The sequence below is a fragment of the Danio rerio genome, chromosome 12 (assembly GCF_049306965.1).
Source record: "Danio rerio strain Tuebingen ecotype United States chromosome 12, GRCz12tu, whole genome shotgun sequence".
Classification (NCBI taxonomy): Eukaryota; Metazoa; Chordata; class Actinopteri; order Cypriniformes; family Danionidae; genus Danio; species Danio rerio.
Window position 1 is genome coordinate 24,141,785 of NC_133187.1, and position 15,478 is coordinate 24,157,262.

Consider the following 15,478-nt stretch of genomic DNA (forward strand, 5'->3'; position numbering starts at 1 on the left):
GGATTATATTATATAATTTAAAACTGACCTGTATGTTAGCATTTAAAACACATGGAATGCAATGTTTGATAGATCAATATATAATATTTGAAGATTAAGTATTTGTTTGTTTTTATATATATATATAGCCTATTTGTGATGTCAAACTTGACATTTGATTCCCTTAAACACTGACTTTTCCAGAAACAATAGGAAATAAAATTACAGACAATAAAATACAAGAGTCAATATACCCACTATCTTGTTCACATGGTCAACAAGGATCTACTGTGTAAACCCAACAGTCAGAATGCTACATTATGTAACCACATTAACCTGACATTATATTACCCTCATTTAAAATTTCTGAAAAATATACAAACTATGTAAGATACAGACTATATGCATATTAACAGTCACTGATTACATTTAATATCATTAATACACCAGACTAAGCTACTCACCAAATGTGTCTCACTCTCCTGTATAATCCATAAAGAAAAGCAAATTCCTGAAATGTGTCCAAACTTCCTCATTAAAAAATCAAAGCATATCCGCAACTCTCACGGTGCACGGTTTCATAGACATCCACGTTCGTACATATCTTTAAAATGACAGCAACAGATCGACATATTCCGGAGCGAACTTCATATCCGTACGGGTTTGAGAACACGTTAATTCGGTCTTTCCTCTTTTGTTATGCTCTTCGGTAAATCCACGCGCATCTCTGGCTCTTTGTTTTCCTGCTCGTGAGCGTGTGTGTGTGTGAAACAGCCGGACAGGGACATTGTGATTAGACTATTCCCCCTCCTCCCATTCAAAAACCAGCCCATCAGACCCCATCCCACTGCTGCCTGTACAGTGCACACCCTTCTTTGGCTGCCACCCAGCGGAGAGCGCGTGTCTGTGTGTGTGGATCAGGTTTTGTCTATATTATGATACCAAGCGCGACAAAACATGAAATCGATTGGCTATATACAGTCACAAAAAAAAAACTTTTGCTGCTTGTTCAAACTACTTATCTAAAATTAATTGAAATAAATTCTTAGTTTTTTGGTGGCACAACTTAGCTTATTGTTCTATTCAATCCACTTAAATTTGTAAAACGATTATGTTAACGACATAATCAATTTGTTATGGGACAACATGAAATAATTATAACACATATAATTGTTAGAATTATATGGCACACATAATACATATAATTTTAGGGTAAGTGGTTGCAAACAATTTACAAACAGCATTAAATTTAATTTGTTTAAATCCAGCCAATGATTGTAACCACTTAACTTAAAAAAATAAATAAATATTTTTTCAGTGTTGAGCTTAATTAATAATACAGAGAAAGCATAACAAATTAATTATAAATACATGGGAAGATGTATCAAATAAATGCAAATTAATGACACAACATATTGGTCTATAATTTGTATTTAAAACCCCATGAAAGGTTACCCTATAAAACAATCATAAGTAAAAAATAAAATCGACTTTGAGCAATAAAAATATAATCATATATAATGATGTTCAACAGATGTAGAATTTGCAGTAAACTGTGTATATTATCAATGTAAAATAAAGCAAAATGCACAAATGGGAAACAGTTGATTCTGATAGTAATTATTGTTAAACATATTAAACCATCAACAGAACTGATAGTAAAAGAGTTGCCAGTGACAGAGGTGACATTTTCCACCATTTTTTGATTTAGTTCATGATTCTGACCTCAGAACAGAGACCACATGTCATGTCTAAACGAGAATTTTATGCATTTTCATCATATTATTATTTTTAAAAAGCCAATGAGAAATTTAATTGAAATATCACAATAACAAAGTTTACAAATAATCAATATAATATTGGTGCATAGTAAACATTTTGTACAAATTAATGAGGGAAGAATAAATGACATAAAAGTCACATGCTTTTTCTCTTAGTGTTTTAAAGATTGTTGTACCTTTTATAACAGATGTAATATAATTGACCAGTACGAAGACGGACCAAAAAAAAAATATTACAGAAATCACAAATAAAACAATAGATCATGTTTCATGCAAATGTTAATTTAGTAAAGTAAACACACAAAAAGGTGATAATTAGGCTTAATTATTTAAATAAAACTAAAGATGAATGTATGGTTCAGGAGGCAGATGTGGTCAAAAATAATACGTATGTAAATACAGATATAAATCAGACCAGAGATGCTCAAACTTGGGCCCACAGGCCAAAGTTGGCCCATGGTAACCTTTGATTTGATTTGGCCCACCATCTCATCTGAGTGAGAAGAGTGATGAGAATGATGGGGATGACTTCTATATTGTCCATTCAAATTTAGTGCAACCCTTTGTTTGTTTGTTTGTTTGTTTGTTTGTTTGTTTGTTTGTTTTGTCGGGAAAGCTATTTGAAATGTTTCAATTAAATGGTGTAAATATATCAGATTTTGTTTAAATGTACATACTGTCACCTGACAATCCAGAGACTTTGGTGAGCAAATCATGTCAAAGGCAGATTTTGCTTGACTGGTGTATTCAGCATTGAACTCCACTCTGTAATAAAGGAGATTGTTTAAGTTTTATTGCAATAAGGTGTAATTAAATAGTAGTGCGCGAGTTAATATGATTTAAAGTGATGTTTTCTATTTATTTTGAAATATTAGAAAATAAATAAGGAAATTACTGGATCTATATATATTACAACTTCTTCGGCCCATGGCTCTTAAAAATATTTATATTTTGGTCCTTTATACAAAAATAGTGTGGGCACCCCTGTTTTAGAGATAACTTATAATTATGAAAGAAATATGCCTGTACTCACTCTTCACATATCCTGTTGTTTTTCCTAACTGTTTTTATCTTATTGTAAGTTGTTCCTGTACTAGGGCGCTTTGACATTTTGTGTATGGAGTGTAATTGTTTTGCTTGTGTGTGGTTGGTTGGAGAAAGACCAGGTGGAACTGAACTGAACTGAATATTTGCATGTATTCACAGCCCATGTAACCTTGAATATGATGTATAAAGACTGGGAATGCCCCAGTCTTCTTTAGAAGAGAGCAATAAACTGTATGATACACATCTCAGTTGTTGTTGTCTTCCTGGAGCACTCCTGCTTACTGAGGGAACACACAGACGATCTCCAATTTATCCTAACAAATTATAATTTGTGTTATAATTCAAAACTGTAGCATTAAAGGTTTTTGCTTTTGAAATATAATTGAGGTTTTAGGAAACACAAAATGTTTCCACAATTTTTATCCAGAAGATGTGCAGAAGTTAAAAACCTTTTGCCATTAACTGAAAATCCAATTTTGTTTAAAGAATTCATGCAAACTGAAAATATTAAATGCCCAAATACCCTTTTATTTTAAATAATTGTATTTATTTGTTTGTTTCACAACCCCTTAACAGTTTAATTTTTTTCTTGAATAATGTGGAAATGTGGAAAAAATATTTTCATAAAGAGATGTATAGGCTAATTTCACATTTATTTTCAACATTGTATTTCTTAGAATAAATATAATAATTGAATGACATAAATATATAATTGGATTATACGGATTGATACCTTGCAAAGTATCATTTAGAGCAATTGTTTGCAGAAAGGGAAACCATATACACAGATACACACACATACTGAAAATGGGATATTTTATATTGCAAAATTGATGTTTTCTGTGAATAAATGCTCTATATTTATTTTTATTTTAGACACAATATCAGTTGTTTATAGAATAAAATATCAATGAACACTTTACTAAAACATGCATCATTTACTGGCACAGTACAGATAATATCTAAGATAATATTGAGAGCTGCAATGCTGCATATCATAACAATAATTCATGAATCAAAGATCCGACTCAGTTCGGGATTCGACTCCCAGCAGCAGTGTTTACTATCAGCAGACCAGCGGCAAGGCTTTTCCTTCTGATAAGGTGATCAGTTGTTATTGTTTCGTTGACGTGCTACTTATCGCATCATTTTGTGAACCGAAAGAACAGATCTGCGTTTCCTGCAGTCCGATTATTGTATTTAAAACAGAGATAGACAGTAGCTCTGCTGCTAACGATATGTTACATGTAGCAGATTAGCTCGAGAGCTAAACTAAGATATTCTAAATATTTATTCCGTTATCCTGAACGTTTACAACTAGCATTTACAATTGACCGAGGATGCATATCTAATGTACTTAAATATTGAAGGTTTTAACAGCTGTTTTAAATGACATTTGCGCTATTAAATGGCAGGTAGTTTTGTTAGCCTGCTCCTGTATTTGTTTACACTGATCTGCTGCTCTGCATTCAGATGATTTAAATCATGCATGATGCACGTTAAATATAGCCTTTATACAATCTGCTAACAGGCAGGTGAGCACTACATTTGATTATGTTGAGCATATTTAGCAGGCAGTTTGTGGAAACATTTACCATTGATGTGTGGCAAACTGTTTTTATTCATTCATTCACAATATGTCAATACTTCATTTTAGCACATCTAGATATCATTAATTAGTTTTCTATTAGTAACAATAACAATTTTTATATTATATAATTACATTTTTATTAGTAAGAAAAGATTTTTTTTAAATTTGAAGCTCCAAAGTCAAATTCTTGATGCCTAGAATCAATTAAATAGTACAAATCTAATTCGTGAAAATGAAAATAAATAATTATTATCATAAAATGAATTTCAATGGCTGTGTATCTGGTTACAAATAGTGACAATAAAGTTCAAGATATCGAGAATACATTATTTACTTGGTGAATTTTAATTTGTGATGTAAAGAATTAGCATTTAGTAGTGGAAAAGTAGTTGCTAATATCAAAACTGAGCATTTTAACAAGTTAAAACTGAACTGTTAATGTCAAGAGCAGATTAAGATAATCAAATATAATGTTTTATCCCTCTTACAGACTTATTATTGTTGCATAATAGTGCAGAATAACAGTCAGCAATAAGATAAGCACAATATTAGATAAAAATGACTAGGGCTGCATGCTATTGTAAAATTTTGATTTTCTTTGATAAATATTACGATATAAAGTCAGTTTCACAAGAATAGCTCTATTTGCCATTTTTATGCAAGTTAACTCTATTCAGGTACAGAAATGTAATAATCACAATACAAAAAAGCTTTTTTTACTTTGCTTTGTCTCATTTCTTGTCCAAACATTCTTAAATCAAGTAAAATATTGTTTTGTTTTCAACTTAAGTCAAAATTAAATGGTTTTCCTTAAAACAAGCAAGTTTTTCTGCCAATGGGGGAAGTAAAATAATCAAATTTTTGCTTTAAAAAAGTAGATATTTCTAGTTTCTTCAACTAGAAACATTCGAATAAAAATTCGAAGTTAAAAAAACTGTATAAATAATTAAATATGATTAAACTTCACACCTCAAATCATCCAAATTTTTTGTGCCCAAACGTTTCAGACTCTTAAAAAATGCATGCAAATGAAGTCAGTGGCAGGGACTTCTGGTCAACTAAAATTCAGACTCACCATTGCATATCTTGTGATGTGACTATTGCGGATGCGCACATTGCATTATCGATGCTGAAATGATATATTGTGCAGCCCTAATAATTACTGTCAAATGTCTAATAGCTCATGCCTGTATTTTATCATCTATTCTCCTACATGGGTGTTTTGTCCTCTGAATGACTTTCGGCTGGATATGTGTAAAATGTATTGATCGATCCCATGTGTAAATTGTCTCTCTGTGTGTATTTTTGCCATCACTCCTGTAAAGCACAAACACCCACACACCAATTAGACACCTGGTCACCTGAGAATGAAAAAGAGACTATCCTTAGCACCGCATCTAGCTATTGACTCCCTCAGGATTGACTACTGAGACTCAGGCCCCTGCCTGGTCAACCTCAGAGGGCCCTGCTGTGTGTGTGTGTGTGTGTTTGTGTGTTTTTTTTTACACTGTGTATGTAATCACAAGGCTGGTTACAATCTCTCTTTGTTAACCTCAGGGCTGAACAAACAGACTTGACACTGAAGAGCTCTCGGTAGCAGCCACCTGGACGGACTTTCTGGTTTTTGACCCTTTGCAGGTGGGTAAAACATTCCTGACTTTTGCATTCATGTGATATTAGGCATGTTTGAGGTGTGTAAATTGTAAAGAATTGACTCATTAAGAGTAGCATGTGCATCATTGTATGTGTGCAGTGGAAAATAATTAATACATTTTGAGGAAAATGCTCAAAAAAATTCCAAAGTCCTTACATTGTACTCTTTAGCACATGCTTTAGCGCAGGTGTTTTGAGGCAGGGTTCTTGCAAAGGAAAAGTTCAGAGAAAAATAGTATTACAAAATGCATAAAAAAGTTAAATAAAATAATAAATAACAATAAAATAATCAAATAAATTAGATTAAATAAAAAAACTGTTAAAATTAGTGACAAGTAATTAAATAAATAACATTTCTATGAAAATAAAAGTAAATAATAAGTAATTATAAAATTAATAAATAGTACAGTACTAAAAAATTAAGAATTAAAGAAAATTGGAGTTACATCGAAAAAAAATATATACACAAAAAAATCTAATAAATGCTCTGGTAAAAGAAAATAAAAGTAAATTAAGGAGTAATTATTAAATTATTTAACTGTACAGTTCTAAAATGATGGAATAAAGATTATTGAAGTGACATAGGAAAATATATACACAAAAAATCTAATAAATGCTAAAATAAAATAAAATAAAAGTAAATAATGAGTAGCTATTAAATTATTAAATTGTACAGAAACAAAAAGAATAATGAAATTAGATGATAAAATACATAGACAAGATATCTAATAAATAGTGGGGTGAAATAAAATAAAAGTAAATTGAGAAATATAAATTATCAAACAGTACAGTACAAAAATATGAACAAAAGTAATTAAACCATAAAATACATATAAGAATAATCTAATAAAAGTAAGTGATTAAGTAACTGCATCTGTCAGTACACACATGTAATGAATAAATGTATGGAATAATATACAGTAGCTAAAATATATTTATTATTTATATATTTTAACATATTCTATATTTAAAGGGGAAAACAGCTACCAAAATTTGACATTGTTACAGATTTGAATACAGCTTTTTGGACCTTTATATACTAATAATTTTTTACCATATAAATTGTGTGTTATAATAATTCAAATGGTAAATTCTAACTGTATACAGTAGATATTAAACAAAAATGGTTATGTTTGAACATATTATATGCCATCTAAAGGATTGAAAAGTGTTTTAGACAGTGATCAATAACCATTATATTATTCTTCACACCCAAGGCTCTTAGTCTTAGATTTTCTCAGGCAGCTGCAGTGTGTGTTTAATTGGAGAGCTCAGCTGGGGAGAGAGATGTTGCTGGGCTCAGGGACCTGCCCGGGTGTTTTAGGCCCCTGCTGGCCTGCAGATAGCACAGAGAATATACTGTACAGCTCAGCATGCACTTTAACACTGTGTCTTTTTTACTGGTTGGCTCTTTTAGTTAGTTTTGTTCAGGGCTTTGTTTTTGGATTAGATCTTCACTGCTGTTTTATTGAGCTTTTTCTGTATTTTGTCCTCTGGGTGTCTGCAGGATAGCGGATCCGGTCTTGAAACATGAGCTCTGTGGCAGTGTTGACTCAGGAGAGTTTTGCCGAGCACCGCAGTGGCTTGAAGGACGTTCAGATCATGGGTATGACAACTGTGGTAAAATTAAGGCTGAAACTGTTTATTTAAAAAAAAAAGTTTGTTTTTATGACAGGAAAGGTCAAAAACTAGAAAATTGTTGCTACAGAAGTTATGTAATGGTTGTTTTTTTGTAAATCAGGGTAAATGTGATTATAATATAATATAATATAATATAATATAATATAATATAATATAATATAATATAATATAATATAATAAAATATATAATTTTAAAATAATATGATATAATAAATATTTTAAAATAATATAATATAATGTAATATATATTTTAAAATAAAATAATATAATTTAATATAATATAATATATATTTTAAAGTAATATAATATATATTTTAATATAATATAATATAATATAATATAATATAATATAATATAATATAATATAATATAATATAATATAATATAATATAATATAATATAATATAATATGGGGCGGCATGGTAGCTCAGTGATTAGCGATGTTGCCTCACAGCAAGAAGGTCTCTGAATTGGATGAACTAAATTAGGACTAGGCCGAAGGATATAATATAATAATAAATTACCTCTAGTTACAATGATTGTTCGAATCATGTAATTGATGTACCCAATTGGCAATAAACTGAAATAAAAATGTATCAATAATATGTCTGATTAATCAATTATTTACACAGTTTGTATTCCAGCTGTTCATTTGCAAAATAATATTTGTAATGTAGCAATACTTCAATACTAAACAATAAATCTTTTTCCTGTGCCCTGTGATTTATTTTTAACAAATTATGTGGGTGACTTTGTTTCGACTGTAAAAAAAGTCAGCAACTGTCTGAAATGTTTTACAATTCACAAAAAAATGCAACAATTTCTAAAAATAAAATCTAAAATATTTGTATAAGGAAAAAATGAAAGAAAATCATAGCTAAAAGCATCACGTGTAAAAAAAAAAAAAAAAAAACAGATCAAAAGAGCAAATCATATATTAGTTCGCAAAAAAATTAGTATGCAAAACCTCAACATCTAATTATATAATACACACAACAAATTCATAATATGATCAGAATATGGTATGGTACAGTACAATACATTAAATTAAATAAACTGCCTTAAAAAGTAGGATTTCGGTGGAGTTTTTTCTTTGGTGTTGATTAGGATTACTCCAAGTTTAGGGTCAGAAATGATTACATACAATTACAAATGACTCAATTTTTACAGTTAATTTTTTTATTATATTTGTGTAGGTAGTGCACCAGAGGATGAGGCCTATATACCCACCTATCTGGAGGCCTTTCCTCCTTTACCGGAAAAGGGCTCTCCAGGTGAGAAATCGGGTGAACCAGCAGGTGCCTGGAGCAAAATCAGACCCATCAAAGCCTCTGTCATCACTCAGGTAAAAACGGTTTATCCACTCTGTGTTGTCTAGGTATTGAACAACTTAAAGCACCCTGAACGTGTGGTGATCTTAATGGTTTTATTGGTAGTTTAATGAATTGTATCAGGTGTGATTGATGATAATGCTGATGAAATGATAGAAATCCTACCATTTTGATGATTTATTTTGGCCAAAAACTGTTATAAAGGCACAATTTACAGAAAATTTTTAATTTTGTCATCATTTCCTCATCCTCTATTTGTTCCAAATCACATTGAGCCTCTTCCTTCTGTTGAACACAAAGGTAGATTTACTAAAGAAAAACAGCCGTTGACTTCAATATCATTTTTTGGTTCATTTATCAGAGTATCTTCTATTTTGTTCAACAGAAAGAAGAAACTGCACATGTTCGGGAGTATATATGAGGAATTGTTCATTTTAAGATAAACTATCCCTTTTCTAAACTGTGTTTTGAGAGCAACAGTTTGTTAATATTTGTTTCCTGACAATCCCTCGTGTAACAAACATAATCAGTTTTTGCATTCAGATTATACTTCTTGAAATTTGTAAAAGTCAACAAACGCCTGGCACACTTCATCTGTAAACACTCTCTTCACATCTTCAGGTGTTTCATGTCCCTCTGGAGGAGCGGCGGTATAAAGACAACAGTCAGTTCGGTGAGGGTGAAGAGGCGAAAGTGTGCCTGGACATCATGCAGAAAACCGGAGCGCACATCGAACTGTCTCTTGCCAAGGACCAAGGCCTCTCCATCATGGTGACCGGAAAACTGGACTCGGTCATGAAAGCAAGGAAGGAGATTGTGGCTCGACTGCAGACTCAGGTGCTTGTTGGATTTCAGCTCTTCTTATTTAGACTGTATGCCATTAGGCCTGCTGTGAGTAGCTATATTTTCAACAGCTGCTGTTATCAGAGCATAAACACAGTAAATTTCAATCCCACTTTATATCATGTGGCCTTAACTAATATGTACTTACACTGACATTAATCATTTGTTAAAATGTACTTAATGTGTAATAATTACATATTTTTTACATTGTACTTATGATTGATTGAATACCTGCATGTAATTATATCTGTAAGTAGTTTCTGTAATGGCACTGTTGATCATCCCTTAAAGATTCATAGAAACTTTAAGTTTAACAGTTTTAAGTTAACATTTTAATTATTATATATATATATATATATATATATATATATATATATATATATATATATATATATATATATATATATATATATATATATATAGTTTTAGCCCCCTTAAATTATTAGCCCTCCTGTTAATTTTTTTTCCCAATTTCTGTTTAAAGGAGAGAAGATTTTTTTTCAACACATTTCTAAACATAATAGTTTGATAACTCATCTCTAAAAACAGATTTATTTTATCTTTGTAACAGTAAATAATATTTTACTAGATATTTTTAAGATGCTAGTCCGCTTAAAGTGACATTTAAAGGCTTGAATAGGTTAATTAGGTTAACTAGGCAGGTTAGGGTAATTAGGCAAGTTATTGTATAACAGTGGTTTGTTTTGTAGATTATCTGAAAAAAAATATAGCTTTAAAGGGGCTAAAAATTTTTACCTTAAAATTATTTTTATAAAATTAAAAACGGCTTTTATTCTTGCCGAAATAAAACAAATAAGACTTTCTCCAGAAGAAAAGTTTTTATCAGACATACTGTAAAAATTTCCGGTAACACTTTAGAATAACTATCCGTTATAACTAGTTAATAGATCATTAATAAACTGTTAGTTAATGGGTTAAAAATGGCTTGTTAAATAAAAGTTAATAGTTTGTTCATTAATTATAACTGTGCCTTATAGATAGCCAAAAGATAACTTACAAGCTGTTAGTTAACAAGTTATAAATGACTTGTTAACTTTATTTTAATGATTTATAACGATACCTAATAAATTAGAAACAGATAATGAACAAGCTGTTAGTAAATTACTTACTAAAGACTTGTTAAGTAAAAGTAAATAGTTTATATATGTTATTGGGACGTTATTATAGTTGCAACTATTCTTCATTTATTAACTGTTAGTAAATGAGGAATAGTTGCAACTTTAGAATAACATCCCAATAACATACATAAGCTAATAACTAACACTTAACCAATCTATTAACTTACACTTTACCAATCTGTTGTTCATAGTTTGTTAACAATCTACAAATACCAGTGAAACTTTGTTGAACAGCAAATGGATGGAATAAGTTCAAGTTCAACAAAAGTTTAACTGGTGTTAGTAGATTGGAACAACTGATATGTGATTTGTGAGTTAATATATTAGTTAAGTGTTAGTTATTAGCTTATGCATGTTGTTGGGATGTTATTCTAAAGTTGCAACTATTCCTCATTTACTAACAGTTAATAGATGAAGAATAATCACAACTTTAGAATAACGTCCCAGTAACATATATACACTATTAACTGATACTTAACAAGTCTTCAGTAAGTAATTTACTAAGAGCTTGTTGATGATCTGTTACTAATGTATTAGGTATAGCTATAATCATTAAAATACAGTTAAGAAGTCATTTACAACTTGTTAACTAACAGCTTGTAAGTTATCTGTTGGCTATCTATAAGGCACAGTTATAAATAATTAACAAACTATTACATTTTATTTAACAAGTCATTAATAACTCATTAACTAACAGTTTATTAATGATCTATTAACTAGTTATAACGGATAGTTATTCTAAAGTGTTACCAAATTTCCTTGCTCTGTTAAACACCATTTGGAAAATATTTTAAAAAGAAAAAAATTCAATGGGGGGCTAATAATTCTGACTTCAACTGTATATATACAAATTTGTTTCACCATCCTGATGAAAAATTTTATTTTACTGTGTAATTTGATAAAAGTTATTAGAACAAAACACATCTAACAGCATCATCAAAATAATGTATATATTAATCTTAAAAGGTTTGAATGAATAAATTAAACAGTCAGATGAGCAAAGTGATCACTGTCACAATCTGCAGATATGGCAATGAGACTAATGACGAGTTTAGACTGCATGATTTTAGCTTCGATTTTGACTCGCTGACAGGTTTTGAGAAATGGCTGACAAATGCCTGAAATCACAGGCAAATTGGTGCTCATTCACGTAAGTAACAATCATACAGTGTGAACTATCAAAGATGCAATCTGACAGAATCCACTAGTATGGGTGTCTGCAGACCAGCAGTAGGTTGGGGTAGAAGTTATAAGTGCTTCGATTTAGTCTATTTGGACCCAAAAAATTAACAAAAAACTAGTGGAAATTTGGTAGGAGTGTGGCTTGCGTTTGTTTGGTTAAGACATTGTTTGCAGACAGAGAAAAAGTTGTCTGCGATTCTCTCTATTGTAAAGTCATGCGATGTGAAACCCACTGTCGGTGATCTTGCAGAGTAAACACAGCAACGACGGAGCGCTACCCCAGATATCTAGCATTGTGAACACATCTATAAAGCGACTACTTTGAAAATCCTGCAGTCTAAACTCAGCATGACACATTTTTAACTTAACAAAATATTTTTCAAACATTTTTTACACTTAAAAGTTCTTAACGTATAGGTCCAAAATGATCTGAGCATAAAATGTGTATTTGTGAACTGTGTATTTTTGTAGGTTATGTCTCGTATAAAATATCTGACTGTAATGCAGAGATGTGTAGCATTTGTAAAGCTGTTTTAAAGCAATAATTATTGCAAAAAAGCGATTTGCAGGTTTTGCTTTTCAGGGTGTGAAATCATTCATACACAGTAGTGTGAAAAATTGCATTGGATGCCTAAAAAACCCCATTACTAAATTCAGACAAAACTGAGATCTACCTCTTGCACAAAAAACTAGAATACTTACTGATTTTCTTAGTTTGTCACACTTTAATGTTTCAGATCATTAAACTAATTTAAATATTAGTCAAAGATAGCACAAGTAAACACATCATGCAGTTTTTAAATGTAGGTTTTGATTATTAAGCGGAATCAAAATCAAAGAATGAGAAAACAGTAAGGGGCAAACATTTTTTCACACCACTGTACTTAGTTTTTTTTTTTTAAAACATTACCAATGTTTTTTTATTTGTTACCATGCAAAATAAAACAAAATTAATAATGCCAACAAACCAACAACCCAGTTTGCTGTATTGTAAAATGTTTATACATTATCTTTGCTGATTTTCTCAGGCCTCGGCAACTGTGCTTATCCCGAAAGAACATCATCGATTTGTGATCGGAAAGAATGGGGAAAAGTTGCAGGAACTGGAGTTAAAAACAGCGACCAAGATCGCCATTCCCCGCTCTGACGATCCCAACGCCAACATCCGCATCACTGGCACCAAGGAAGGCATTGAGAAAGCTCGCCATGAAATTCAATTAATCTCTGCAGAGCAGGTAATCATTAAAGCTAGATGACAAGAAGTTAAACATTTGAATTCTCTTAATCTCACTATGCTCCCGCTGTCTGCTTCAGGACAAGCGTGCTGTGGAACGTTTGTGTTTTGAGAAAGCTTTTCATCCATTCATCGCCGGTGCTTATAATCGACTTGTTCAAGAGCTGAGTCAGGAGACCGGAGCTCGTATTAGCATCCCACCACCCAGCATTCCCAAAGATGAGATCGTCATTACTGGAGAGAAGGAGGCGGTGGCGATGGCCATCGCACGCATCCGGGCCACCTATGAAGAGAAGGTGATTACAATACTGTTCAAGTGTTAAAAAAAGCAAGAGTAAGAGAGTACTTTCTTATAGAGGTGTGAACCTATACTGGTCTCACGGTTCGTTTCGGTTACGATTATCATGCCATCGATTCGGTTCAATTCGATATCTCCCTGCATCACGGTGCATTGACGATGCTTTCCATATACAGTGTTATATTTTAGGGGGGAGGCTATAACATGCTGTCTGTATAAACACACAGACACACAGCACCAAACTGTCTTTCATTCAAACACATTCAAAAACAAAGACAGCATCAAACAAACAAACACACACACACACACACACACACACACACTTAAGCCCTTGCAACAGGGAGAGCTCGCGCTGAGCGGAGCAGAAAAACGAAAAAAAAAAAACGAAAAAAATAAGCACTTTTCCGACGGTCCCTTACTGAGAGCTCCTCTCAGCCCGAGCTCTGCCGGCTAAAGTTAACGCAGACTGCGAGGGCTTAAACGGAGCAGTGCTCGTAATGTCGAGCGAAAAAAAAGAAAGACAGCTGTGAAACATAACCAGCTTTGTCTTTCTGTAGGAAACACACTTTAGATCTTTTTAGGGTAAGAGGTTTTTGAGTTATTGCCGTCTATAACTGAATGTGTGTCAGGAAAATCGAAAACAAAACCAACTGAAGCGCGCTCATTTCTGGCGCCCCCCTGGATGTACAGCGCCCTTAGCATTTGCCTATGGTGCCTATGCCACGGGCCGGCCCTGAGTTGGCTGAGTGTTGTAAATACCGGCGCTCACCTCCCTCACGACAGAGCGCATAGGAGATAAATGACGTCAGTACATTATAACCGGTTATGATTATTACTGAATCGATACCGAATTATCCGCGTCTGCATCGCGGTGCACCGAAGAAACAATTAATTTTGACACCCCTACTTTCTTATCAGGGGCACGTTGAATAGATAATGTTACAAATTTCTTTTTTACATAAATGCTATCTATTTGAACTATAGATTTATCAAAGTTTTCAGAATTTGTGAAGAATTTGTGAAGGGTCATGTGAGACTGAAGACTGGATCAATGATGCTGAAAATTCAGCTTTGCAGTTACAGAAACTAATTACATTTTAACGTATAAAAAAACAGTTTTAACCCCCTGGGGCATAGTGGCCACATATGTGGACAGCTCATTTAACTCTTAATTGGCTATTTAAAACACTTTGAATGTTTTATATTTTGTTAGAAATAGTGTCATTTTGCAACTGTTTTGCAGCGTATGAAATGTCCCAAGCCCTATTTTTAACTGTCAAAATGGGCAAAAAATTTTGTTTTTACTCTCTGATAGTCAAAACATGTTCTAAAAAATGAATATGTTTTATATGCAATAAAAAACAGTCAGGAAAAAGCGTTTTATGTAAATACGGACCACCAGTCCACATATATGGACATAATTTTTCTCTAAAAGTACATCAAATCAAAAGATGATACTTAGGTTTTATTCTAAATGGGTTCCAATAAGCCCAAATCGCAAAGAGAAATATAAAAAGCATGTTAAAAACAGCTTGGGCCTTAAGAGGATAAGGGCCAGTTTGTGAAAATTGAGATTTATACATCACCTGAAAGATAAATAATCAGCTTTTTATTGATAGATGTTTTTTGGGGCGATAGGACAATATACTGTTTGAAAATTTGGAATCCGTGAGTTCAAGAAATGAAAACACTGTAAAAATTGCTATTACTGATATCTAAATGCACTCTAAATATTATTTATATATCACTTATTGAAGTT

The 15,478-nt window shown here is 32.0% G+C and overlaps 2 protein-coding genes across 2 annotated transcripts in view; one reads left to right on the forward strand and one right to left on the reverse strand.

Annotated features, from left to right (window-relative positions):
- The window catches only part of arhgef15b (Rho guanine nucleotide exchange factor 15b), a 36,807-nt gene extending 36,037 nt beyond the window's left edge, over positions 1–770 (reverse strand). Inside the window, exon 1 of the mRNA XM_021472529.3 lies at positions 444–770. The gene's annotated coding sequence lies outside the window, so the exon portion shown is untranslated. The remainder of the gene's footprint in view (positions 1–443) is intronic.
- A 3,062-nt stretch (positions 771–3,832) lies between these two features.
- The window catches only part of hdlbpb (high density lipoprotein binding protein b), a 39,753-nt gene continuing 28,107 nt past the window's right edge, over positions 3,833–15,478 (forward strand). The window contains exons 1-7 of the mRNA XM_021480308.2: positions 3,833–3,910; positions 5,956–6,036; positions 7,559–7,657; positions 8,889–9,037; positions 9,645–9,860; positions 13,216–13,422; positions 13,502–13,717. Coding sequence (XP_021335983.2) covers positions 7,582–7,657; positions 8,889–9,037; positions 9,645–9,860; positions 13,216–13,422; positions 13,502–13,717 — 864 coding nt within the window. The 5' untranslated portion in view covers positions 3,833–3,910; positions 5,956–6,036; positions 7,559–7,581. The remainder of the gene's footprint in view (positions 3,911–5,955; positions 6,037–7,558; positions 7,658–8,888; positions 9,038–9,644; positions 9,861–13,215; positions 13,423–13,501; positions 13,718–15,478) is intronic.